This window comes from Tamandua tetradactyla, chromosome 16, assembly GCF_023851605.1.
Source record: "Tamandua tetradactyla isolate mTamTet1 chromosome 16, mTamTet1.pri, whole genome shotgun sequence".
NCBI lineage: Eukaryota > Metazoa > Chordata > Mammalia > Pilosa > Myrmecophagidae > Tamandua > Tamandua tetradactyla.
This window is the reverse complement of record NC_135342.1, coordinates 4,267,411-4,292,648: the sequence shown is the minus strand read 5'-3', so window position 1 is coordinate 4,292,648 and position 25,238 is coordinate 4,267,411. Positions and strand designations below refer to the sequence as shown.

General features: G+C 57.0%; 2 protein-coding genes and 1 long non-coding RNA gene across 7 annotated transcripts; 1 reads left to right on the top strand and 2 right to left on the bottom strand.

Annotated features, from left to right (window-relative positions):
- The first annotated feature begins 87 nt into the window (after nucleotides 1-87).
- LOC143658607 (uncharacterized) lies at nucleotides 88-6,973 on the top strand. 3 transcript variants are annotated; one of them, XR_013163263.1, is made up of 4 exons: nucleotides 88-250; nucleotides 818-2,175; nucleotides 2,450-2,928; nucleotides 6,775-6,973. It is a non-coding gene; the product is annotated as an uncharacterized LOC143658607 (long non-coding RNA). The 3 variants fall into 3 exon arrangements; XR_013163262.1 differs by lacking the exon at nucleotides 6,775-6,973 and having other exon boundaries at nucleotides 818-1,139; nucleotides 1,985-2,175; nucleotides 2,450-3,877; XR_013163261.1 differs by lacking the exon at nucleotides 6,775-6,973 and having other exon boundaries at nucleotides 2,450-3,877.
- ISOC2 (isochorismatase domain containing 2) lies at nucleotides 6,045-11,750 on the bottom strand. 3 transcript variants are annotated; one of them, XM_077130717.1, is made up of 7 exons: nucleotides 11,675-11,750; nucleotides 10,571-10,702; nucleotides 8,451-8,591; nucleotides 8,142-8,351; nucleotides 7,862-7,932; nucleotides 7,664-7,777; nucleotides 6,045-6,501 (listed from the first exon to the last, which is right to left on the bottom strand). In XM_077130717.1, exons 3-7 carry the CDS (start codon nucleotides 8,586-8,588, stop codon nucleotides 6,060-6,062), a joined length of 975 nt encoding a protein of 324 aa, XP_076986832.1. In that variant the 5' UTR covers nucleotides 8,589-8,591; nucleotides 10,571-10,702; nucleotides 11,675-11,750; the 3' UTR covers nucleotides 6,045-6,059. The 3 variants fall into 3 exon arrangements, with proteins under 3 accessions (XP_076986832.1, XP_076986831.1, XP_076986833.1); XM_077130716.1 differs by lacking the exon at nucleotides 10,571-10,702 and having other exon boundaries at nucleotides 11,675-11,736; XM_077130718.1 differs by lacking the exon at nucleotides 10,571-10,702 and having other exon boundaries at nucleotides 6,299-6,501; nucleotides 7,664-7,781; nucleotides 11,675-11,736.
- A 371-nt stretch (nucleotides 11,751-12,121) lies between these two features.
- C16H19orf85 (chromosome 16 C19orf85 homolog) lies at nucleotides 12,122-24,665 on the bottom strand. Its single transcript, XM_077133539.1, has 3 exons — nucleotides 24,493-24,665; nucleotides 12,409-12,804; nucleotides 12,122-12,215 (listed from the first exon to the last, which is right to left on the bottom strand). The coding sequence occupies exons 1-3, from the start codon at nucleotides 24,663-24,665 to the stop codon at nucleotides 12,122-12,124; spliced, it is 663 nt and encodes a 220-aa protein (XP_076989654.1).
- Nucleotides 24,666-25,238: the final 573 nt, after the last annotated feature.

Here is a 25,238-nt window from a genome sequence, read left to right as displayed (position 1 = left end):
GGGGGGTTGGGGGGTGGGAGAACCGAGAGGAGAGGCTGGGGCGGTGGGCGGGAGGGTGACGGCCCCGGCGCGCGGGCGGCGGGCGGAGCGGGGAGGGGGCGATGGAGAGGCGCGCGGGGCAGCGCACAGCGAGCGTGGATGGAGGGGGTGGCGCAGGGGCCCAAAGTTGGCGGTTCCATGGGACAGTGGATGGCGATGAGAGAGAAGGACACGAGCCCAGAGCCGGCAAGACGAGCAGAGCAGCGTGCAGGTGCGGGCAGGAAAGAGAAGGCGCGATGGGTCGGGGGAGGGGGGCGGGGCAGAGGGATCACAGGCAGGAGCGGCCCGGGCGGAGGCGAGGGTGGGGTGGGGCGAGGGGAGAACGGAGGAGGGAATGGAGGGAGACAGATGTGGGGTGGGCGGGATGGGCGGAGTCAGGGGGATGAGGAAGGAGAGAGAAAGAAATGGGGGCGGAAAAGGGAAGGGGAGAGAGAAAGAGATTGAATTTCAGAATTTGGCTTTAGAGACCAGAGTTTCTCAACCGCAGCCCGGTGGGCAGTTTGGACGTTTGGGGTTGGATGACTCTTGGCTGGTGGGGTGGGGGTGGGGGTAGGGGTGGGCGTCCTATCCCACCAGATGCCGGGTGCGTCTCCCTCGCCTCCCAACCATGACAGCCAGAAATGTCTCCAGACACTGACAGGTGCCTCCCTGAGGCACAGCACTGGCCCCAGCTGAGCCCCTCTGGGATAGACCCACCTGGTTCCTGGTCCCCCCAGGACCGGCTGCTCAGCGCTCTCGGGGCCCTGCCTGACTCTGCACCACCCTCTTACCATGTCAGGTCGGAGGCGTTCCCGCTGCAGCTGCGGAAGCGAGGAGGGAGCGTGGTGCTCGCCTCGGCCCCAGCACGTGCCAGGCAAGCTCGGACCTAAGCCCCTTGGTGCCTCAGTTTCCCAGTCTGGGTGGGTGGGAGGATGAAATGAGCTAACGGGTAAAGAACTTAGCGCCCACATGGCGCAGGCGCAGTACCTGAAAGTGTTTGCAGCTGTTGTCATTAACCCAGGAGGGAGACACAGGAGGTGGAGAGGAGAGTCAGGGAGCCGAGGGAGCTGTCAGCCCAGCTGTTTCTATGGCAACAGTCCAGCCGGTCCCGGACACAGAGGGTGAGGGGATGGGGGAGTACACTGTGCTGGGGGCCAGGGAGAAGGGGGGGCCTGAGCTCCTCCCCAGGCAGCACAGCCCTCCCTGAGCCCACTCTCCATCCCTGGAAACCGAGAGGGCTGGCAGGAGACACCCACCCAGCCTGGCGCGCAGCGTGAGGGATGCATGCACCGAGCAGTCGCTCGCTCGACAAATGTCTCCTGAGCACCTTGGTTGTGCCAGACGTTGTTCTGGGCACGGGAGAGCCAGCAGCGAGTAACCCGTAGGACCCCACCCCATCAGCTCACCACTCCAGTTGGGGAGAGAGACAGTGAGCAGACACACATTAAATACAGGGCACATGTTGAAGGCAGTGGCTAAGAAATTACTAAGAAGGCTGTGAAGTAATGCCAGCAACAAAAGCAGGGTGGAAAAGAACGGTGGGACAAATTTAATCAATATCTTTTGGTAGTTTTTAGTTTTTGGTTCTTTTCCACTTGGGGTTCTTTTCTACTTGTGTGCAGGGACCACACTATTGTCCACAGAATTGTAGGGGCTGGGAGAGGGGGAGGAGGCCTGGGGTTCCCCAAGCTTCAGTCACTCTCCCCTCACCTCCCCCATGGGGCCTCAGTGCCCTTTCTAGCTCCAACCTGGACCCCCCACTGCCTACCCCAAACTCCACTTAGGTGTCTAATGGGCATCCTAGAAGTGGCTTGCTTACACCATAGAAAAGATTGGTTGTTTCTCAAAAAGTGCACAGAATTACCATACGACCCAGCAACCCCACTTCTCAGAATGTGCCCAGGTCTAAAAGCAGGGACTGGAGCAGATCTTTGCAGAGTGATGTTCATAGCGGCACTGTTTGCAGTTTCTGAGAGATGGAAGCAGCCCAGGTATCCATCAAATGACAAATCGAGAAACAAATGTGGTCTGAACACACAGTGAAAATCGTTCGGACCCAGCGAGTGAAATCACACTCACTGGGCAAAAGCCACCTGGCCCAGGAGGCCGTCTATGTGAAAACTCCCGTAGAGGCAGATCCACAGAGATGGAGAACAGGTTAGCAGCTGCCAGGGACTGGGGGAGGGAGAAGGGGGAGTGACTGCTTAAGGGGTGTGGGGTCTCTTTTGGGGTGAGGAAAACATTCTGCAACTAGGTACGGGTGGTGGTTGCACAATCCTGCGCTGCACTAAATGCCAATGAACTGTGCACTTGAAAATGGCAAGTGTAGTGCTATGTGTTTTGTTTTTTTTTTTTTTTTTACCACAATGAAAAACCAGTAGAAGAAGGGTGCACTGGTGGTTCAGTGGTAGAATGCTCGCTTTCCATGCAGGAGACCCACGCTCGATTCCCAGACCATGCACCCACAAGAAACAAGCAAACAAACAAAACCTAACAGGATCATGCCAGCTGCTCCCCTGCTCAGACTGTCCACTGGCTTTCCATCACCCCCACAGAAAGGCCAAGCTCTGACCTGCAACTCCCAGGCCTCGTCCTTTTCCCTTCACCCCTTTCGGTGTCCGTGCCCAGAAAGTTTCCTGCCCTGATGCCTTGGCACTTGCTGCCCCCTCCACTTGGGACACCCTTTCTGCAGCCCCTGGTCTGCCTCACCCCCTTCCTTCCTTCTTTCTAAGACAGTACCTCAGGCCCCTGCAACCTTCCACAGCTCGCTTCGCATCTCTGCACACCCCATTATACATATGTTGGTTTATTTTCTGTCTTCCCTGCTAGACCATCCACGGATGCAGCTGTTTTTGTCTGTCCCATATTCATCCTGTGCCCCCAGTACCCAGCATCAGTGCTGGGCTCATAGTAAGTGATCAGTAAATATTCATTGCATAGGAATGTTGAACGAGGTGTGAGAGGTGTGTCTACTCTCTTGTTCTCCCTCTCTCTCACACACGTTACAGATAAAGACACTGAGGTTCCAAGAGTTTCCATTTGCCTGAACCTCATAGTGCCCAAGCAGTGGGGCTGGGCTTTAAACTCCTGCCTCCGGGTACCCAGAGACGGGAAGCCTTCTTCACATGGCAGAGAAATGTGGGTTGACATTCACACAGACAGCCCTTCAGAGAGCGACACACACCTGCAGTGACGTGGATTCCTTCATTCATTGTGGGTGGCCATGTATGGTTGGGCAGGTTGTGCACTGCACGAGGGGATCAGCCTGGCTCTCCTCCCACTGCATCCCTCTGGGGGAAGGGGTGCGCTTTTCAGACTTCCCACAAGGGTGCTGACTGCTCACCAAACCACAGACGCAGGGGAGCTGTCTGGGCTGGGCCAGGGGCACCTCTGTCTCGTCTGCACAGGGTTGACCATATGGGTTAGCTGCTCAGCGCTCACCCTCATCCTGTGCTGAGCCTCTGGCTGGGCTCTCTGTACACGATCTTCCCCCCTACTAGCTGCATGCATGCACACACCAGGGAGCTGCAACTGCAGGTCAACAAAGCTCCACTGTCCTGCGGGGGAGACACACACACCCTCAAACCCAATGATGCCTCCAGACAGAACTACACACAGCCGCACCATGCCCCCCCTTGTTGACACAAGTGCACACCCCCAATGCATGATGACACAGGCTGTTGGGGAGGAGACACCTGCCTTTCAGACACAGGACACAGGGGCCACTTCTTTCCTTAACTCACACAAAACTACCCTGGACACACAAAGCGCTGATACACAGTGACATAACACACAAGGACACTCAGCTACGGCTTCCTCCTGACACACACACACACACACACTCAGAGCTCCACGTGGACACAGCCATGAGACCCAGACACCAGATACCATGACACACTCTTAAGCACACATAGCTCCTGAGCCCGGCTGGGGGCTGCAGCCTTGCCTGGCCCTGGGACACGTGGACATGCTATCGCATGAACCGTGGCAAGCTGTCCCGCTGCCCCGTGGGTGCATGCACATCCTCACCCAGTGGCGGAGAGTCTGGAAGTAGGCGTGTGGCCGCCACCCCCCACCCAGCCCCAGCTCTCACACACAGACGCTCTCTCCTCCTCCACAGCACTCCACACGCCCACCAGCATGGTCAGAGGTCTGGGTGGGCACACCCCCCCCCCACAAGCCCAGGAGATACAAGGGAGTCATCCTGAGAGAGACACCCCAAAGCAGGGAGACCCCCAATGCCACCCCTGTCCCCTGAACAGCCCTGGACCCCACCCCACCCCTCCTGCTCCTCCTTCCCAGAGCCTGCCAGCTGGCAGGAGTAGGGTGGTCCGGCTGTCTTAGGAGTGGGTCCTCCCTCACTCAGTGTCTCGCGGTGGAAAATAGGAGATGGAGCAGGCTAGAATGGGGGGTGGGGAGGCAGATCCCATAGAAAGGGGCAGAGGGTAGGAAGAAATGCCCAGAGGGAGGGGGAAAGGTGTAGAAAGAGCAGGGCAAAGACCCAGAGACAGGGAGAGAGCCAGAGAGAGAGAGAGAGAGAATCAGAGACCCTGAAAGTGAGAGAGAAACATGGAGACAGAGACCCGGAGAAGGTGATGGCAGGAGCTGGAGCTGGGTGGGGGGGTCACAGTCGGGGCTGAGGCTGGCACTGAGCAGGGAGGGGGCGGCACAGGGAGGCATCCTGTCCTAGGGGTGTCTCTGATTGAGAGAGCCTCTGGGGTAGAGACAGTGAGTGAGAGGGGACATGGGTTCAGGGGAGGCGGCTGGGACGGGCGGGTTTGGGTGAGGAACCCTTGGAAAGGGGAGGGGTCCTAAGGGGGTGCCACACCTCCACCCCTCTTGGGCCTTCGAGTTCCTCGGGCCCCAGTCTCAGGGCTGGGACAACCCTGCCCAGCCCTGCTCCCGGGCTCCCTGGATGCCCCAGACTCCTCCCTAAGGGGATCTGCCCTTGGGTCACCCCCACCCCCACCCGCGGCTGGTCGCAGCTCTGGGCCTCTCTCCCTCTCCCGGGGTCTCGGAACCTGCTTCCTGGGTGCCTGCGCTGTCCCCCACCCCCACGCCTCTGCCTCGGCTCCCCCCCACCCCCCCCCCCACCCCCCGCCTCGGCTGTCTACACCGCGCCCCTCCACCTCTCACCCAGGTCTCTGTCCCGGGTTTGCGGTCGGCGCCTCCCGCCAGGACCCCCAAGCCCTCTCGGGTCCCCCACCCTCCTCAGGCCCGGGCTGGTGGGGTGGCGGGGCGCTGCGGCGGGAGCTGTGTGTTCCCAGCACAAAATAGACTCCCGTTGCCATGACGACGCGAGCGCGGCCTCCGAGACGCGAAGCTTCAGGCTGGGGGGCGAGGAGGGGGCACCCGGATCCGGAAGGCGGGGGCCGGGGGCGCCGGGAGGGGGTGCAACCGGGACCCTGGGGAAAAGGGGTCATGGGCGCTCGGACGCCGGCGGCTAGGGTGGCCGGGCTTTCTGGGGGGGTCTGGGGTCCTGGGCGGGCTGTGGGGCCCGGGCTCCCCCATGGGGGCGGACTGGCTGAGAGCGCTGGCGCCTGGGCCCTGGGGACTCCGCTGTTTTGCCCTAAGTCCCCAAGGTTGGCGGAGCAAGCGCTGCGAATCTCGGGGGGCCGGGGACCCGAGTGCCGGCTTCAGCCCTCCCAGGGGGACTGCCCCAGTGCGGGTTCCCGGACTCCGGCGTCTTAGGGGAGCAGGGACCACTCAGCCCTGCTCTCCGCCCTTCCCCTCCACCCACCTGCCCGCCCGCCTGCCAGGCTCTTCCTTCCAGACCCCGTGCCTCAGTTTCCCCTCCACGCCGGGTGCGGTCGAGCTCACCTGGCTTCAGGATGCGGGACCCGCGGGAGCCGACGACGGCGTGGCGGGGGCCGCGTCTGCACGGCAGCGGGCTGGGCGGTGCGCGCGCCGCTGGGGGGGCGGCCGGCAGCGCGTGGGGCGACCCCCGCCGCAGTTCCCTGCATGCGGATGCGACTGGAGCCGGGCCTCTGCTTTGCCTCGAGCCGGCTCCGAGTGGAAAAGGCGCCTCCCGGCTCCACCTGCTAGGGTCCCCGCTCCCCCCGCCCGCGGACCCCGGTCGCCCCCGGGTACCCCACGCCCGCAAGAATGGTTCGGCCCACAGCCACATCAATGTTTATTCTCGAGGCCGGGTCCCACACAGCCGGCAACACTCCCTCCCTCTCCCGCCGCGGGGCCCAGCCCCTCCCACAACCCAGCTCAGCCAACCCGCTTCCGACTTCCAGGAGCTTCATTTGCATTTCCGGGAGCGGGCGCCCAATGGCAAGGCGGCGCCCCGCCCTCCCCCCTCCCGAGGGGCGGCACTCCCGGTGGACTGCACCACTCTTGGGATGCGGAACGGGTAGCTCTTTGCTGGGGTCCGGGTGACAGGAGAGCTGGGGGGGGTCACCTGAAGAGGGGGTTCTGGCCTTGGAAGAGGCCCAGCAGCCCGCTGTCCGGGGCAGGCTCCTTGATGATCTTCTGGATCTGCAGAGGGAGGGAGGGGAGTGGGGAAAGTGAAGGGTCTGCATCTCCATGACCGCAAAGCCCAGGACGCCTGTTCTGCGCGCCCTGGCTCGCCCCGCGGCCGCCGCTTCCCCACACTCCTGCCCCGCTGACCCTCATGGGCCGCCCCCTTGGCCCCCTGCGGGCTTGGATCACCAGTGGGGGGCGGCTCTGTCCCGGGCTTCGGGTCAAGTTACCGCATCGCTTCCCCACCCCCTCACCCCCCTGCCCTGCGCTCTACTCCCACACCTGCAGCCCAGACCCTCACGCGGGCTCCCGACACCGCCCCTGGCGCCTCGACCTCCCCATCTCCTCCAGGAGCAACCAACCGCTACCAGCTGGGATCCCTGGAATCCCGACCTGATCTGACTGCTCCCCCACATCCCACCTCCTGTGCATCGGCAAGAGCTGCCCCGTTGACCTCCAGAAAATAAAAAATAAAATAACAAAGAAAACTCCCAAAGTGCGTGCCACTGCCTCCTCACTGGTGCCAGTCCCCATGGCCTGGGGACCTGTAGGAATCTCCCTGTGGCACCCTCCTCCCCTCATGCCACACGGCCAGACACCCAGCCACCATCCAGCCACCACAGGTCTGGAAACCGCAGATGTGACCACTGCAAGCTCCCCGTGCACAAATCCTGCTGGCTTCAGGGCTGCAATCCCCAATGGCTGCCAGGATGTGGCAGCTGGGTCACACTGTGTGAACGAGGATGCACTGACCTGGACTCCCTCTCAGCCTCTGCACTCTTAGTGCCTGCTTTGCCCGCCAGGGTACCTGTGTGTGCAGCAGCGCTCTGCAGAACGGCACTAAGAGGGCAGCCCCTGGAGGGCCCAGAATGCCAAGGCCCAGCATGCGTCTGCCCTCCCAAGGGGTGAGGGGTCTACAGGGTCTCTGCTGACTGTTCTTCCTGCCATCTGCAGGGCTTGCCCCTCCCCTCTTTACTTCACCGTAAAGCCCCCTCCTCCAGGGCCTTCCAGACCCCTCCCTGCAACGGTCCCCCCATGCCAGCGCCCAATGCCCCTCCCCTGCTCCATCCTTCCATCTACATCTTTCTGGATGCATGTGGAAGGGCAGCCTCCCCCACCGGAAATCTCAGGCAGGTGCTCAAGGACCCCTGCTGGGGATGGGGGGAGAAATCCTTACCTCCTTGAACTGGGGGTGGGCAGCATCCCCCACGAGCTGCAGGATGAGCCCCTCGCTGGTGGAGAGGAAGGCGCCACTCTGCCGCATGCGCGACAGGGCCACCAGCCGGTCCACCTGGCTGTGGGGGGGGGGGAGAGGCGAGTCAGAGCCCCCACCCAGGAGAACAATCCCCCAGCCCCGTCCAGGGAGACCTCTCACCTGCGGGAGGAGCAGGCGTCCACCACCACGTGGACCTGCAGCCCCCGGTCCAGGAGGTCGAGGGCCGTGTTCTGGGAGCAGAGACAGGTCAGAGCCCCAGACAGGGACTGGGCCCAGGTGGGGGCTGGGGATCCTAAGTCAGAACCGTGGGCCCCAGAAGGTGATCAGGGAGGCTGGGGTCAGGCTAGGGGGTCCCGGGTCAGGAAGGGGGCATGTGCCCTGGGCAGGACGGGGTGCTCTGCATAGGGCGCAGGAACCCTAGGTCCAGGCTGGGTCTCACCAAGATGCAGGCCTGTGCCTCGATACCGCAGAGCAGCACGGAGCGCAGCTGGGGCTGGGCATCCAGCTCCCCCCGGAGGGCGGGCACCATGCTGAAGCATGTCTTAGGCACGGGCTGCATACCCTCGGCCCCCAGCTCAGGCACCGTGGGGCCCAGTCCCTGGGGGTACTGCTCTGTCAGCAGGGCCGGCACCCCCAGCAGCCGAGCCACCTGGGAAGGGTGAGGGGAACCAAGGCCAGTCAGAAGGAGGAGGGAGGAGGGAGGAGGGAGGGGGAGGGGGAGGAGGGAGGAGGAAGGCGACATGCCTACCTGGAGCATGCGGGCGGCCACACTGACCACCTGGGGAAAGTACACGATGCTGTGGCGGAACTTCTCCTGCATGTCGCATAGGAAGAGGACGGACGACCCGGGTAGGACCCGGCCCAGGCCAGAACCAACAGCTGCCATGTCCTGGGGGTGGGCAGAGGGGGCCTCTGGGAAGTGTCCAGGGTCAGTCCCTGGAGCCACCCTCTCCCAGGTGACCACCTCCCTGTTCCCCTCCGGGATGGCTCAGTTAACCTCGGCCCTGCTCCCTAAGGGCCCCTCAGAGACCTGCCTGGCCCAGGCCAGCCCCTTGCCTAGGACACCTGGACAGGGTGCAGCTCTAAGCGCAGCCCCCAGGAGGAAACAGAGGGTCAAGCCGAGCCGTGACTTGTCCAGGGCACAGAGAGCCCTGCGAGGAAGAGGATACCACAGGGCCTGGCCCTGGGGCAGGTGTTCCCTTACAGCTAGGGCAGCATCCCCACACACCTGGGGGCAGGATCCCTGCATACCTGTGTCACGGTCCCTGCACACTGGGGCAACTGTTCCCATACAACTGAGGTAGTGTCCCCACACACCTGGGGCAGGGTCCCTGCACACCTGGGGGCAGTGTCTCTGCACACCTGGGAGCAGGATACCTGTACCCTGGGGCTCGCTCATTTAGGAGGCCTGAGACCCTGTTGGGAACAAGCACTGGGGGGCTGGGGGTGGAGGCAAGCCCAGGCAGGGAGCGCCTGTGTTTTAAGCTGGGTGGTGACAACTGTGGTTTTTTTCAGCTGACATTCCGAACACAGTTACGCAGGGTGTGACTGAAAAACCGCCTGGACGGTTCAGATGGTGAGCTCTACGTTACACAAATTTTTATGTCAGTAAAGACGGAATGGGGCCTCCCTGTAAAACCAGCAGCACAGGGAATCAACTGGCCACACGGCTGCAGCCAGGGTGAGTGCTGGGATTTGGAGGGAACTGACACACGCGGGCAAGGTCTGCCCAGGTCTCCCCAGGAAGTGGAGAGGGGAAATGACCCCTTGGCCTTGTCCCTGACCTTTAAGCCAGAACCCCACCCCCGGCCTCAGGGTTCCTCCTCCCCGAGAGCTGGCCCCAACCCCCTCACCTGCCCCTGGGCTGGGGTCACTTACTGGGACGACCCCACCCCCACCTCCACCCCAGTGCAGCGCCTCCCTCCCTGGGGCTCGGGCTCAGCCATAAGCTCACGACCAGGCGCCCTGTTGGCTTGGTGCCTCCCCAGGCCACGGTGCACCCAGCACAAATGGAGCGATCCTGCTGTGCTGGGGGTGGGGGGCAGTGTTAGGTGTTGGCGACTTAATTGACCCCCTCCCAAAGCCATGTTTGCTGTGATTGGGCCCTTGACAGATGTCCTGATGCCCTGTGGTGCAGCTCGATGGTGAAATGGCCCGGGGCGGGGGCCCTACCTGAGTGGGGGCCTTATGGGCAGAGGAAACGGGTCCGAAGCAAAAGGCAAGAGTCAGAGGATAGGAGAGGAGCAGACAAGGCAGACGCGGCTGCGGGATGCAGGCCACAGAACCCGGCTCTGATCCGACAGAGCCCCAAGAGCGTGGCCTGCTGCCGCTCTAACGCTGGGCCCACAGCTCTGCCAGCCGCCAGCCAATGCCCTGCCATGGTTCAGACCCACAGTGGGTGGCATGTGTCACAGCCTGGGGCAGCTGGGAGCTGACAGGAGTGGGCAAAGCCGGTCACCCAGCCCCTGGGGGCTCTTTCTGCCGAGGGTAGGGAAGAGGGACACATCTGGGTGCCAGAACGTCCACACACCTGACAGCTGGCCGTGGCCAAGAGGCCTCGGTGCGCTGGAGCAGACTGCGACCACCTCCAAGGAAGTTCAAAATAAAAAACGCCCAGACCCCGTGACCCAGAGAAGCCACTCCTAAGTATTTATGCCTCAGAAACATGGAATCAGTCCAAGGTTACTCATTGCAGGACTCTTGGGCAGAGTCCAGGATTAGAAAGGAATCAAGATGCTCATAGATTGGATGCTGGATATATCAAGAACAGTACAACCATGCACTGGGACTCTTTGCAGCCCGAAAAAATAGCAAGGAAGCTTTTGTACCAAAAAAAGAGAAATGCAAATCGCGTGTACTAGCTCACACCTAGGTCTGCTATCTGTGGCAGGCGCACAAAGAACGGGTGTCCAGGGCTGGGGAAAAGATCACTTGGGGCGGGTGAGAGACTTGGCTCTCACTTCTGCTCCTCTAGAGTCTGGACAATATGCAGCAGGTTGTCTAGTCAAGAACAAATACAAAAAATACGTATCAGCAGAAAAACCAATCTGTGGTGCTCCATGTCAAGACAGCGGTTACGCCTGGGGGGCACGAGGGCGGTTCTTGGGGTGCTGCTGGGTACCCTGAGGGGTGCGCCTTAAGAAAATCCATTTGAGCCATGTGGTTGGGATTTGTAGGGTTTTCTGCGTATGTGGCAGGCTTCTCTAAAAAGTTTTCAAAATATGAAGCAGGATGAATAGGCCTTGCTGGCGGCCCTGGGAGGAAGGGGTGTGTGTGCGAAGTGGGCAGTGGGGAGGGCAGTGAGGGGCCAGGACAGGGAGCCCTGGGGCAAGGGAGATCCCAATTTAGGGCGGGGGACAAGCTGGGGTCCCAAGGGTGGAAATGGGTTTAGGGAGAAGAGACAACATCTGGGTCCTGCAGAGTGTGCGTGTGTGGAGAGGAGCTGCGGGGAGAGAAGTCCGGGCTGCAGGCAGATTTCGGAGCGACGTCAGGGTGATGACAGGTCCGGGACAGAGCCCTGGCAGCGGTGGGGGTGAGGCCCCAGGTGTGCGCGACCATGGCTGGGGGCGCGCTGAGCACTCTGCTGCTCCCGTGGCCGTGGAGAACTGCCCCCGGAGCGCGCGGGCTTTCTGGCCGGGTGACCTTGGCCTTGGCCTTTTCCTTGCCATCTGAGCCTCAGTTTTCCCCTCGGAGAAAGTTGGGGGTGGGGGGGGGCAGACCCCTCCCAGCCCCCAAAACTCGTCCCGAAAACCAGAGGCAGCGGCGCGGCCAGGGCGGACTCGAGCCCCTGGCCCAAGAGCTGAGGCCCGGCGGCCTCCACGAGCCTCAGTTTCCCCACCCGCGGGGCGGCTCTCGACCTCCCGGAGAAAGGCGGGGCTGGGTCCGGCCCGGGCCCTGCGCGGCGGGACCCACAGCGGTGGACTCTCGGAGGCCGGACCCCCGGCGGCGAGGCCAGACCCCGCGGCCACTCACCTCCGGCGCCCGCGTCCTCCCGCCGCCCGCCGGGGGCTCCGTCTGACCTCGGCATGCCCCGCCCGCCCCGCCCGCGACCAACCGCCCAATCAGCGCTCTCCAGCACGGCGCCTCGCCCTCTCGGCCAATCCGCAGGGGCCGCTACTCCAGGGGCCGCGCCGGAAACTGTACGTTTTGGGGGGTGATTGGTCCGCGGCGGCGCGGCGGGAGCGGGGTGACAGCGCGTACGACCAATGGGAAACCGTTGAGGGCGCGAGTGACGGGACCGAGGCGGAGCGACGCGGTGGGCGCGAGGATCGCGGTCCCCGGCGTGCGGCTGTTCGCGGAAGCCCGTCCCTGCGCGGGCAGGGGCTCCTGGCCACCCCGAAGGACCTCTGCTTCCTGCTCTCCCAGCAGCGACTCCGATCAGAAATGATCTTGCTTTTTTAACACATTGTATTGATTGACTCATTTGTTGTTCTCCTGCCCGGCAAACGGGGCCCCCCCCGAGGGCAGGGGACTTGTAGAGCTGGGCCTGGCCCGGGAGGAGCTCCGTGAGTGCCTGGGAATAAATGGGGCGGATGCGAGCCCAGGGGAGGGAGGTGCGGCAAAGGGTGTCGAGGGTGAGAAGAAAGAAGAGAGGGGAGAAGAGGGGGAGCTGGGTTGTGACGGGGCGTCATGGGGAGCAGGCCCCCCAGGCCTCGGGGTCCCCCTGAGAACACCAGCCCCACGGCCCCTCCCACCCCACCGCCCACCCCCAGTCGGGAGCCGCAAGCTGCCCCCCTCCCCCCAGAGCCTGCTGGGCCAGGGGCAGGGGATCCGGGCAGTGTGGGCCCCGACTCGGGTCAGGGGGCAGCCGGGGAGCGGCCGGGGTCAGAGGTCGTGAGGAGGGGTCCACGGTCACCGGGGGACCCTCTGGGGTGAGGGCGATGTCATCAAAGAGGTCGAGGGCGCAGGCGTCCAGGGCGGCCGGGCTCAGGCTGGGGCCAGCGTGGGGGGCCTCCTCGGGGGCCGCGGCCCAGGCCACGCCCAGGAAGGGGGACGCGGGCGGCGCGGGCGACCTTCGGGAGGGCCGTCTCGGGGCAGGTGCCTCCTGCGACAGGATGGACAGGGCCAGGCGCCGGGTCGCCGCCTCGATCTTGGCGAACTGCCTGCGGAGACACGGGGTCAGCGCGGCGGCGGGCAGGGGCTGCCCTTCCCTCCCCCCGCGTTCTCCGTCCTCCTGCCCCGCGAGTCCAGTTTCTTGAGTCTGACGAGCCCCAGCCGCTGGGCGCTGTCCCCACCTCCGGCCCTGTCCGCCCGGCCGCTGGGATGACCTTTGAAAACCAGGTAAGGGGCAGTGGGAGCTGCGGCTGCAGAGGTACCGAGCTTCTGCTTGGGCTGGCGGCGCGAGATTGAGATGCCACCAATACCGCTGAGCTGTACTTAACATGGTTAAAAAGCAAATTTTATGATCTGTATGTATGTATGTATATATATATGTAACCCAAATATTTTTTTAAGTTTGCAAAAAGAATCAAAGAGAACCAAGAACGATTGAACTGTTTAAGTAATAAAAATAGCTAAAAAAAAAAAGAAAAAAAAAAAAGATCACAGCTCACGCTCTGTCCAAAACCTTCCAGAAACGTCTCACCACACTGAGAATGAACCCCACCTCCAGCCTGGCCTTGTGCCTTCTCTCTGGCCTCACCTCCCTCTTCCTCAGCTGCCTTTCCCTCCACATCCCTAGAGCCCCACGGTGCCCAGTCCCACCTGTCACAGGACCTTTGAAATTCTCTTTCTCTCGAGGACATAGGAAGGCCACAGCATCCTGATGGCCCTATCTCTGAGAGACCACAGCTTTTTGGAAAACTCTTTAATCCCAGAGATTGTGGGAGCTTTGCTGCCTGCAGTGATACCCTCTGGAGATAGAGCCCCTTTCCTGCCTGGGGGGCACGGAGAATCCCCCTCCTCCCACCCCACCTGGTGCAGAGCCCCCCCCACCCCCCCAGAGGGCTGCCGGGCACGTTCTCTCCACCTGTGCAAATGGCACCTTCATGGGGGCAGGATTTCTTTTGGGGGTGCTGAGAAGGTCTGGGACCTCGCAGAGCAGCCAGTTGCACAACTTGTGTGAACACACTCACTTAAACCCAGCGAATCGCACGCTTTCGAGGGGTCACTTCTGTGTCATGTGAACTTGATTCTCAGTTAATTCGAATTTCAACCAGATACCACCGGTCCCTGCAATCCCATAGAGGCCCCCCAGTTTCCTTTTGTTGGCTATGATGCCCACCGTGCCTCATGGGCTGTCCCTGGGGGTCTTATATCTCTCTCTTGCCCCATAGGAATTTTTTGTGGGGAACCCTTATAAAGAAATTTCTTTCATGTGAATTCTGGTGTCAGGGTTGCTTCGGGGCGGGGGGCAGGGGCTCCCTGAGAGAGCCTGGGTCTCCCTGCTTTGTCCGGTACCCTCTCCTCACCCCTCAGACGTCGTTCAGGGACCCCCTACCTTACAGGAGACCCCTTGCCCCAGCCCTAGGAGGCCCCTGTTTGCTGCCCTCACTGTGGACTGACCTTCCCCAGCGCCACCTTGGCTGGGCCTCACCTCCTTCTCCAGACAGGAGCCCTGGGAGGCCAAGGGTAGGACGGGGGGCTCTTGTTGGGTCCCCACAGGAGATGGGCTCGCAGGGAGCACTAACTCAGCTCCAGAAGGGCCGAGAATTTTTTTTAATTGAGATTTAATTAACGTACCATAACACCTGCAAGGTTGTGCAACCATCACTACCGGCTGATTCTGAAACTTTTCATCACCCCCGAAAGAAGTCGCACACCCACAAGCAGTCGCCCCCAGCCGCCACTGGCCTGCCTCTGTCCCCGTGGCTTTGGTGGAAACGCCACCCCCACCCTGTGGCCTTGTGCCTGTTTCCCTCGGCCTCACATTTTCAAGGCTCTTCCACGTTGCGCATGAACCAATACTGCCCTCCTTTGTCTAGGGACAAGACTTTGTCTTTTTTCACAGCTGGGTCACAGTGCAGAGGAGAGGTTTGTTTGTGTTTTAGGGATAGCCGATGAACCTTTAAGTGCAGGAAGTGAACTGACTTTGGTGAATTTTTACCTCTGTGTACACTTGCATAATTACCGCTCAGATGAGGCTGTAGAAATTTTCACATCCCAGAACACTGCCTTGCCCCTCTCATTCAATCCCGCCACCCCCTACCCCATAAAGGGGTCAGATTTAGCTAATGAATATTTGCGTTTTGGGTAAGCAACAATTTTTAAAAAATTGTTTTTAGTGTGTATCCCATGAAATATTAGGGACTTATACTAAAAAATCATTCTTTGTTTCAAATTTAACTGGGCATCTTGTATTTTATCTGGCAGGGACATAGCCACTGTCTGAATTCCTATCACCATATATTTTGCATTTCCCTGAATTTGTATAAATGGAATCGCACAGCGTGGAGCCGTGTGGGCTCAGCTTTGTGCACTCGGCACGGTACCCTCGAGGTTCCTCCTTGTTGTGACCTGCAGCAGGTCGTTCTTCTCAAATTAATGTTATGCAGTCACACTCCACACCCACCCATCATCCATCCCCTCCCCTTCCCCCATCACATCCGATCTGCTCTCTCTCTGCAAATGTGCTGTTTCTAGTCATCCCTTATAAGGGACATGCAACATTTGTCCTGTGTGCCTTCCTTATTTCACTGAACATGTTTTCAAAGTTCCCCAAGTTGCAGCAGGTTTCAGAACTTCATTTCTTTCTTCTTTTTTTTTTTTTTTATGGCTGAATAACATTCCATTGTGCGTGTGCATCAAGGTTTGTTCATCTACTCACTTGCTAACGCGCATTTGGGTTGATTCCACCTTTGGTTACTGTGAAAAATGCTGCGGTGAACTTCTGCGTACAAGTACCTGTCTGAGATGCTGTTTTTCCTCTTTTTGGGTAAACACGCTGGAGTACAACTGCCAGGTCATGGGGATAGTCTGCATCTAACTTTTTGAGGGCCCACCATCCTGCGCCATTTTACATTCCCACCAGCAAGGCACTAGAGTTCCCGAGACCTTTTCTCCACGTCCTCTCCACACTCGTTCTTTTCCATGTTTTTAGAAATAGCCATCCTGGTGGATGAGAAGTGCTACCTCACTGTGGGTTTGATTTGCATTTCCCCGATGGTGAGGAAAGTCATCCGTTTTTGTTCACCCGGTGATGGACGGTTTTTTGATTTTCTGTATGAAATTGCAGTGAACATTGCTGGACTTAAATGGGTTTTGAAGCTGGAGGAAGGAGCTAGAAGAGATTGAAAACAGAGACCCAATCCAGAAGGTGGGACCCCTGTGGGGTGACTAGTCCCCCACCTTCAATCCTTCAATAAATCAGTGTCTTGGGAAAATCGAGGGAAAGGAAGGAGAGGGGTTGCTGGGCCGGGCCTGTTCTGGAATGGATAAAGACGATATGAATCTCACCCTTGAAAATAGTGAAAATGATGGCTTTTTGTTCCTGGACCTCTTTTTAAAACTCTCCAAAACCGTCTCTTCCTATTTCTAGCAAATCTTGCTCCATCTATCTGTTCTCTTGTTTTTAATAATTCTTTGAAACTTGATCTTGGCTCTTTAACTTTTATTTAATTTTATGCCACCTTTTGTTGACAAATCCAGCTCCTCTTTGGCCAATCCTCTAATTTTGCATCAGGAGAGTGTAAGACTAGCTCTGAATTTCATTCATGCATTTAACAAATTTTGAGGGATATTTGCTATAAGCCAAGCACTGTTATAGGATCGGGGCAGGGGGCATATTGCAATAAATCTATGGTTCTCAAACTATAGGGGGCATCAGAATCATCTAGAAGGATTCCTGGGACCAGGGTTTCTGATTTAGTTGGTCTTGGGCGGACCCCAGTAATTTGCATTTCCCAGGTGACACTGATGCTGATGATTCATTTTGAGAAACAAAACAGAGTAGACCTCTGTTCTATAAAATTTACGTTCTAGTTGGAAAATACAGAAAAAGTAAGCAAAGTAGAATTTACTGTCAAATAGTGGCAAGGACTGTGAAGAACAATGAAACTGGTGAGGGGAAAGGAGAGGGCTGCAATTTCAGGTTGCAGGGTCAGGGCGGGTCTCTCAGAGGAGCTGGCCTTCCAGCACAGACCTGAAAACGTAAGGGAGAAAGGGAAATGGGTGTCTGGCATTACAGCGTTCTAGTAAACAGGCAGAGGGGGCAGAGGCCAACTTCTCATGCTGCAATAAGCAGGTGGTGGGGCAGGAGGATGGGATGGCGGAGCTGGGGTAAACCAAGCTAGACATGAGAGTTTCCTTTGGATGGGCTGAGAGTGGGAGGGCAAATGTGTAAGTGTTTCTTCGTCTGTACAGTTATCCTGTCACAGTAAAGATGCATGTTGTTTCTATGTTGTGTATACTCCTCTAGATTCTTCCTATCGTATTTCTTTTTATATCCACCTTCTGTTTTTCTCCTCTTTCCTTTCCCTCCTATACCTTCCATTGTCACCCCAAAGCCTCACAGTCAGGGGGTAGGAGATCTAGGACATAACCCCAAGTCCATCGAAACCGAAGCCCATGGCCTCAACCAGTGTGCTCCTTGTCACCTCTACATTATTTCAAATGGATGCTCCACCGTCACCAAGAAAAAACAAAGAAACAACACCCTTCCTAGATCTGTGTTAAATATATAAAATGTGACATATAAGGAGCCTAATAGATATGTCAGTGCTGTAAGGAAAGTCATTTTCTTTTATATCTGCTGCTAGATTTTACCTCCAATGCTTAACCAGAATATTCTTTGTTTCATACCTAAGTGTGTTTCATTTGTTAAATAGTCTACCTTCTTAAAAACAAATGTATAAAACATTCCCAAATACTAAATTTTCTAAAATTGTGCTGGCTGAAGGCAAAATTCCAGGGCGACCCTGAGGCTCCCTGCCTGCCCTATGTCGTGTTTCCTTTCCTGACCGAAGCAGAATCTGTGAATATGACGTGACAGTTGCTGCCTGATGAGGTTACATGGCGTGGCACAGGGTGAGGGATAGCGACGCCCCCAACTGCATTACATTATCTAAGACTGCATCGGAATAAGCAGGAGTCAGAGAGACTTGTTCCTGCCGCCTTGAAGAAAGCAAACACCCGAGTGGTGAGCTGCCTCAGGGGAGCACGTGACAAGGAGCTGCAGGCGTCTTTGGGGCGGACAGTGGTCCCCAGCCAACAGCTGCAGGAAAATGGAGTTGTTGGTCCTACAATTTCAAGAAAATGAACTCTGCTGACAGCTAGTAAGCTTGGAAGAGCCTCACATGAGACTCAGCCCCAACTGACACCTAGTAAGACCTTGAGCAGAAAGGGGGAAAATTCAACTTTCCGATTTGGACTATTCTTGATATTCTCACAAGCAGTGGGGACAACCAAAGCAATAGGCTGAGCCCCCAGTCTTGGGTTTTTTTTTCATATGAAACTTAACCCCACAAAGGATAGCCTAAGCCTATGTAAAATTAGGCCTAAGAGTCACCCCCAAGAGAACCTCTTTTGTTGCTCAGATGTGGCCTCTCCCTCCAGCCAACACAACAAGCAAACTCACCACCCTCCCCCTGTCTACGTGGGACATGACTCCCAGGGGTGTGGACCTTCCTGGCAACGTGGGACAGAAATCCTAGAATGAGCTGAGACTCAGCACCAAGGGATTGAGAAAACCCCTAGAATGAGCTGAGACTAAGCATCAATGTATTAAGAAAACCCTCTCGACCAAAAGAGGGAAGAGTGAAATGAGACAAAGTGACAATGGCTGAGATATTCCAAACAGAGTCAAGAGGTTATCGTGGAGGTTATTTTTATGCATTAAATAGATATCGCCTTGTTAGTCAAGATGTAATGGAGAGGCTGGAGGGAACTGCCTGAAAATGTAGAGCTGTGTTCCAGTAGCCATGTTTCTTGAGGATGATTGTATAATGATATAGCTTTCACAATGTGACTGTGTGATTGTGAAAACCTTGTGTCTGATGCTCTTTTTATTTATGATATTAACAGATGAGTAAAACATGTGGATTAAAAATAAATAAATAATAGTGGGAACAAATGTTAAAATAAATTTAGTAGATTGAAATGCTAGTGATCAATGAAAGGGAGGGGTAAGGGGTATGGTATGTATGAATGTTTTTCTTTTTCTTTTCTTTCTTTTTTTGAATCGATGCAAATGTTCTCAGAGGTGATCATGATGATGAATATACAACTATGTGATGATACTGTGAGTTATTGATTATATATCAAGAATGGAATGATCATATGGTAAGAATGTTCGTGTTTGTATGTTGTTATGTATAAAAAATTAATTAATGAAAAAAAAAGACCCTGAGCAGAGACCCCAGCTAATCTGTACCCGCATTCCTGACCATAGAAACATGAGATGATAAATGTGTGCTGTCTAAGCCAAAAGAAAAGAAAAGGAAATGATGGCTTTTGTGTTATATGTACTTGCCACAATGAAAAATATATATCTGGCTCTTAAGTAAATCAGTGAGACTGGCCACATGACCCTGTCCTTGGGGCCACTGTACGCAGCTGGGGGCATCTGCAGAAATGGGGGTCAGGTCAGGCGGGGGCGAAACAGGGGGAGGGGAGATGGGTAGAGGCAGACCCGGAGACTGGCCGACATGAGTCATAGCACCAAATGCCTACCGCGGGCCTTGATTGAACTTCTATTTGAACAAGCTGAATATAAATGACATTTTGGGGACAACTGGGGCAATTTGACTATGAACCAGGGAGGGAAGTGAATTGGGAAACTATGGTTTGTTGGGCCCTGAGATAGTGTGGCTATGCAGGAAGAGATGCCTGCTGAAGGATTTAGGGCCGTTTGAGGTTTACTTTATTAAAAAAGAACAGATGGGGGGTGCAAGGGTAGTTCAATGGTAGAATTCTCATGGCCATGTGGAAGACCCAGCTCGATTCCCAGCCCATAAGCTTCCCCCAACCAAAACAAAAGTTTTTCAACAAATGGTGCTGTAGTAATAGGACACTCACATGGAAAAAGAATGAAAAGTGACCCCCACCACACAACATAGAAAAAAAAAAGGATAGATGGAGGAACTATCCTAGGGGTTCCCGTGTGGTGTTTCTGTAACTTCCCAGGTACCCCCAGTTGGGGCCCTGCATGGAGCAGTGTCTCTACTTTCCTGTAGGTCTGAGCATTTTCATAAAAAAATGTCAAACGTCCACGTAATGGGCTGGGAGGGAGTCCCTGAGGGAGCAGGGCCAGAGGGTCCTGGAGGGAGGAGGGAGTGGGTGGGGAGATGGGAGAACAGCTGGTCTGTGACTGGTTGCCCCCCGGGTGAGCCTGGGCCCCAGGGAGGGTGCCAGGGTGGGGTGGGGGGATCTGGAATGTGCACAGCTCCTGGCCCTGAGGTGGGGGGTATTCTGGGTATGGCCAGGGCAGGGCGTCCTCGGGAGGCCAGGCTGGGCTGGGCTGGAACAGGCTCCTGCCCACCCAAATTGGGTTCCACGACCTCCTGGGGACACGACGTCCTGGGGAAGCTGGGAGGAGCTGCCATATACAAAAAAATGGATCTATCTACAACTTCACCAACTTAAAAAGAAAAAACAGAAAGAGAAATCTACGGGGAAAAAGAAAGAAAAGTGGGTACTTGGGCAAGTCACTACTTCTCTGTGCCTCAGTTTTCCCATCTGAGAAATGAGGATAATATAGCTCCTACCTCCCAGGGTTGGTGTGAGGGTTAATGTTTAATGATTAAGGATTACATAAAGTGCTTGGAACAGAGCTTACTTCCATAAATTCTAATGTATGTGTAAGCTACTGTCACCATCTTTGTCACCATCCTCACCGTCCACACCAGCGGCAACAGCTCTAGCAGCTCGATTATCACACTACACATCGTGTTTGCTACAAAGTCACACTACTATCATCACCATGGCACCACCTTCACCTTCACCACCATCTCCACCTTCACCACCGTCACCACCTTCATCATCATCATCACCTTAACCACCGTCACCACCGTCACCGCCTTCACCACCGTCACCACCTTTGTCATCGTCACCGCCGTCACCACCATCACCACCTTCATCATCATCATCATCACCTTAACCACCGTCACCACCGTCACCACCTTCATCATCATCATCACCTTAACCACCGTCACCACCGTCACCACCATCACCACCTTCGTCATCGTCACCACCATCACCATCACCACCTTCGTCATCGTCACCACCATCACCACCGTCACCACATTTGCCACCATCACCATCATCATCATCCTCTCATCATCACTCCCGCCGTTATCATCTTACTAAGTCCCAGGGAAGCTGTGTCCAGGCTGCATTACCAGGAAGCTATGGTAGGTTGAATGTTGGCCCTTGTAAAGGTATGTCCACTTTGTGGAGAAGTAGGCACACTTATTCACTGCTGGGGTGAGGGGGTGTGAAATGGTGCATCCACCGTGGAGGACACTTTGGCAATTCCTCAGAAAACTAAATATTGAGTTGCCCTGTCACCCAGCTATTCCACTACTCAGTATGTCCCAGAAGATCTGAAAGCAGGGACAGGAAGAGACATTCGCACACCAGTTGTCATAGCTCCATTATTCACAATTGCCAAAACTTGGAATCAATCAAAGGATCCATTAACAGAGGAGTGGATAAACAAAATGTGGCATACATATGATGGAATATTTTGCAGCAGTAAGGAGGAATGAAGTTCTGAAATATGTGACAAATGGCTGTTTCTTGAAGACAGAATGTTGAATGAAACAACTGGGCACAAAAGGACAGGTATCGTATGAGTTCATTAACATGAGCTAATTAGAGCATGTGATATGAACTAAGTAGAAATGTAGAATATAGGGGACCTAAAGACAGACAGAGAAAGAGAAGGGGGAGCGTTGCCTAATATGTGCAGAAATGTTAAAGAGCGTGAACTTAAAGGTTTGGGAATGAATAGAGAGGATGGTAGCTCGTTATTGGGATTGTAGGTGGTAGTAAAGTAATGTAGGTGAATTTGATTGAAAGTGTTTATTTAAAGTCACGTATGTAAATAAGTCTGTGCATAAACCACAACAAATGTACTGTAAACGGTTATATGGAGAAAGCATAGCTACTGCAAACGAAGGACTGCAGTTAACAGTAGTATTTTAATATTCTTTCATGAACAGTAACAAATTCATTGCACCAATTCTATGGGTCAACAGCGGTGGGGATGGGAGGGTTTGGGTTTTATTTTTTATCCTTTCTTTCCGTCCTTGAGTAATGAAAATGTTCTAAAATTGATCATGGGGCTGGATGCACCAGTATGTGGTGATACCCTGAGCCAGTGATTGTGTGTGATACCCCGAGCTGGTGATTGTGTACTTCGGATGGTTTGTGTGGTGTGTGCATAGATTTTAGGCACATCTCGAGTGCAGACGACAGGAGTTTTCTACCAAGGAACAGTATAACTAGCAGGCAACACCATAAAGATTTAAAGTTCACTTTTCAGAACAATACCCAAGAGCCAGACTACTGAAAATAAATATTGCATACTAAAAAAAACCACCTGAATTAAAAAAAATAGATATGCCCACATCCTAGTCCCTGGCACTTGTGAATACTGCCCTGCCTGGAGATGTAATGAAGTTAAGGATTTGGGATGCTGTCATCCTGGATTCCTGAGCGGACTAAAGCCAATGGCATCAGAAGAGAAGGGCAGGGGGAGGCTGGGACCGCTGGGACAGGGGCAGACCCACGCGGGGCCGGTGGGCCCCGAGGGCGAGGCGGCGGGAACTGGGGGGTGCCACCCACGCCCGGGCAGGCCCGGGGCCACCAGCAGCTGGCAGGGATGAACGTGGCGCCACCAGGGCCTTCGGAGAGGGCGCGGCCCAGCCCTCACCTGGCTCCGGGCATGGGTCCTTCAGCACCCGAGAGATTAAAGCCCTGCTGTGGGATTCCTGAGGGTGGGGTTACTCATGGCGGCCCTGGGAGACTGAGGTAGGGTCAGGGCCTGGGTCTGGACTCACACGACTGGGCTTGTGTCCACTCAGGAGCTGAGCAGCCCTGGGGAAGTCACTGCACCTCTCTGAGCCTCAGTGCCCTTGTCCGTAATCGAGGGAGGAAGAGAGAAACCCCCCCCATAGGATTTTGGGGCGCTTCAAGTGATATATCATTTTGAGCATGGGCTCAAAACCGACTCCTGTCACCAGGGAGGGGAGGGCCCAGGTGGGGTAGGTGGGCTTGAACAGAGACCTGAAACGCGTGGAGGCCTCCAGGTGGAGACGGGCAGGGGCATAGCCGGGTGACAGGATCTCGGCCAGCACAGAGAACAGAAGCTGATGGGCAGAGCCTGTGTCTGGGGGCGGTGGGAGCTAGTGAGGGTTCCAGAGCTGGGGAGGCACGCTTGGGAGCCCTGGGAAAACAGCCCGAGGGGGAGGATGCTGTCCGAGTGGGGCTGGGACAGTGCGGCTGGAGGAGAAGGGAATTTTGAGCAGGGTCTTGATGTGTTTGAAGCTTATCTGGGTCGTGGGCACCACGAGGCCGGGCCCCCATGTCTATTTTGCTTATTGCTGTAAGCACGTGGGACGGGCTCCATCAGCATCCGCTGGTGAAAGAGGAGTTCTGGGGGCCGGCCAAGGGAGGAAGGGCATCCTGGTTTAGAGACTCACATGTCCCAAGGCCCCGGGCCTGGCCCGGGCGGGGAGAAGAGGGGGTGCAGCAGAACCGGGGCAGCAGGGAGCAGCCCCCAGTGCGCTGCCTTGGAAGCAGTGCAGGTTGGAAGGGCCCTTCTGGGGCAGCCTCTGCCGGCTCTGCCTTCAGAACACCTCCAGGGGGGACCCATTCCCCATCCTGCTCCAGTGACCATCGGCCCCTCCCAGGTCCCCTACTGTCTCCACACCGTAGGCAGAGGGACCTTCCAGGGCCTGCCACCCCCTTGCTCAGAGCCCGATCCCGCCTCTTGCCCCTTGCACTCGGCTCCAGCCACACTGGCCTTTGCGGTCCTGTCTCAGGGCCTTTGCACAGCTCCGTGCCTGGCTGGCTCTTCCCTGGGAACCCCGGGGCGCCCTCCCCCACCCGTCCCAGGCCTTTCTTCCAATGTCTTCCAACAGAAGCTCTCTGTCTCTCTCTCTGGAGTACTAATCACCATCTAACATTTTCCATCGCGGTACAATTCCTATAACATTAAACCTTTTGAACGTGTACAATCCAGTGGCTTTTGGAAGATTCACAACCTGGTGCAACCATCACCGCCAGATTTTCATCCCCTCAAGAGGAAAGCCTGTGCCCAGGGGCAGTCACCCCCTCGTCCCTCTCCCCCTTTCCCCAGCAACCACTAATTTGTCTCCTAGCTCTGTGGATTTGCCTTTTGTGGACATTTCGGGTAAATGGAGTCACACAGGAGGTGGCCTTCTGTGTCTGGCTCCTTCCACTCAGCGTCGCATTTTCCAGGCCCGTGTGTGTAATTTGCTTATTCATTTTGTTCCTGGCTGACCATCTGCCTCCTTCAGTCCATCCTCCCTGAGGGCAGGGAAGTGGGTCTGCTTTGTTCCCTGGTAGGTCTCCATGATCTGGCCTCGCACACAGTAGGTGCTTAATAAATGCACGCTGAGTGTAGATGGCATGACGTCCCCGGGCATGCTCCTGTCTGTCTGCCCAGGCCTCTCCTGGCCACCCCTGCCTCGGGCCAGCCCCCCCCCCCACCCCCTGCTGAGTGCCCCCCCGCGCCCCTCACCTGCAGACCTGGCTGTGCAGGAACCTCCTGTGGTTGGGCCACCCCCTGCTGAGTGCCCCCCGCGCCCCTCACCTGCAGACCTGGCTGTGCAGGAACCTCCTGTGGTTGGGCCACCCCCTGCTGAGTGCCCCCCCGCGCCCCTCACCTGCAGACCTGGTTGTGCAGGAACCTCCTGTGGTTGGGCCTCCTCTTGGGGGGCCTCCTCTTGGGGTGCTGCAGGGTCCGCAGCATGTGAGCGGCCGCCCCGCTCACGAAGGCGCACAGCTCCCGGGGGCCAGGCTCGGATGCCCTTGGGGCCACGGGGATGCCCGGGTGCATGGCTGGGGAGGGGGCACGAGGAGGGTGGCTTGCAGAAGGGGCAGCTGGGTGGACTCCGGCGGGGTCGGTGCTGCTGGCTTGGGGCAGGTAGGGCCCAGGGAGCTGAGACGGGGGTCCGCTGTCCCCACCTCCGGGGAGCGGCTGCCTAGGCTTGGGGCAGTGGCAGGTGGAGGGGCTGATATAGGAAGCCAGGCGGCCGGGGAGGGGAGGGGGCTTGCTGTGCGCCCCCAGAAGCCCAATTAGCACATAGTTGGACCTGGGATCTGGGGCAGCTGAGTGCAGGTGGGGGGCACAGAACGGCGGCGCCTGGAGATGGCCAATTAAAGGGACAAAGGCCTCGTTAGGCGAGGAGAGGCCGGAGGGAGTCAACCGCAGCGATTAGCCTCAAGGACCCTTAATTGGAGCCGTGGGGAGGGGTGGCGGAAGGCTTGGGTGCTGGCGGCAGGGCAGGGGAGTGTGTCCCTGGGGGGGTGCTGGGGCTCTCAGGTGGGGCGCAGACACCCTGGCCTGAGCCTCCTGCCCCCTCTGCTGAAGGTCCATGGTCTTTAGGGGAAACTGAGGCTGGCGGATGGG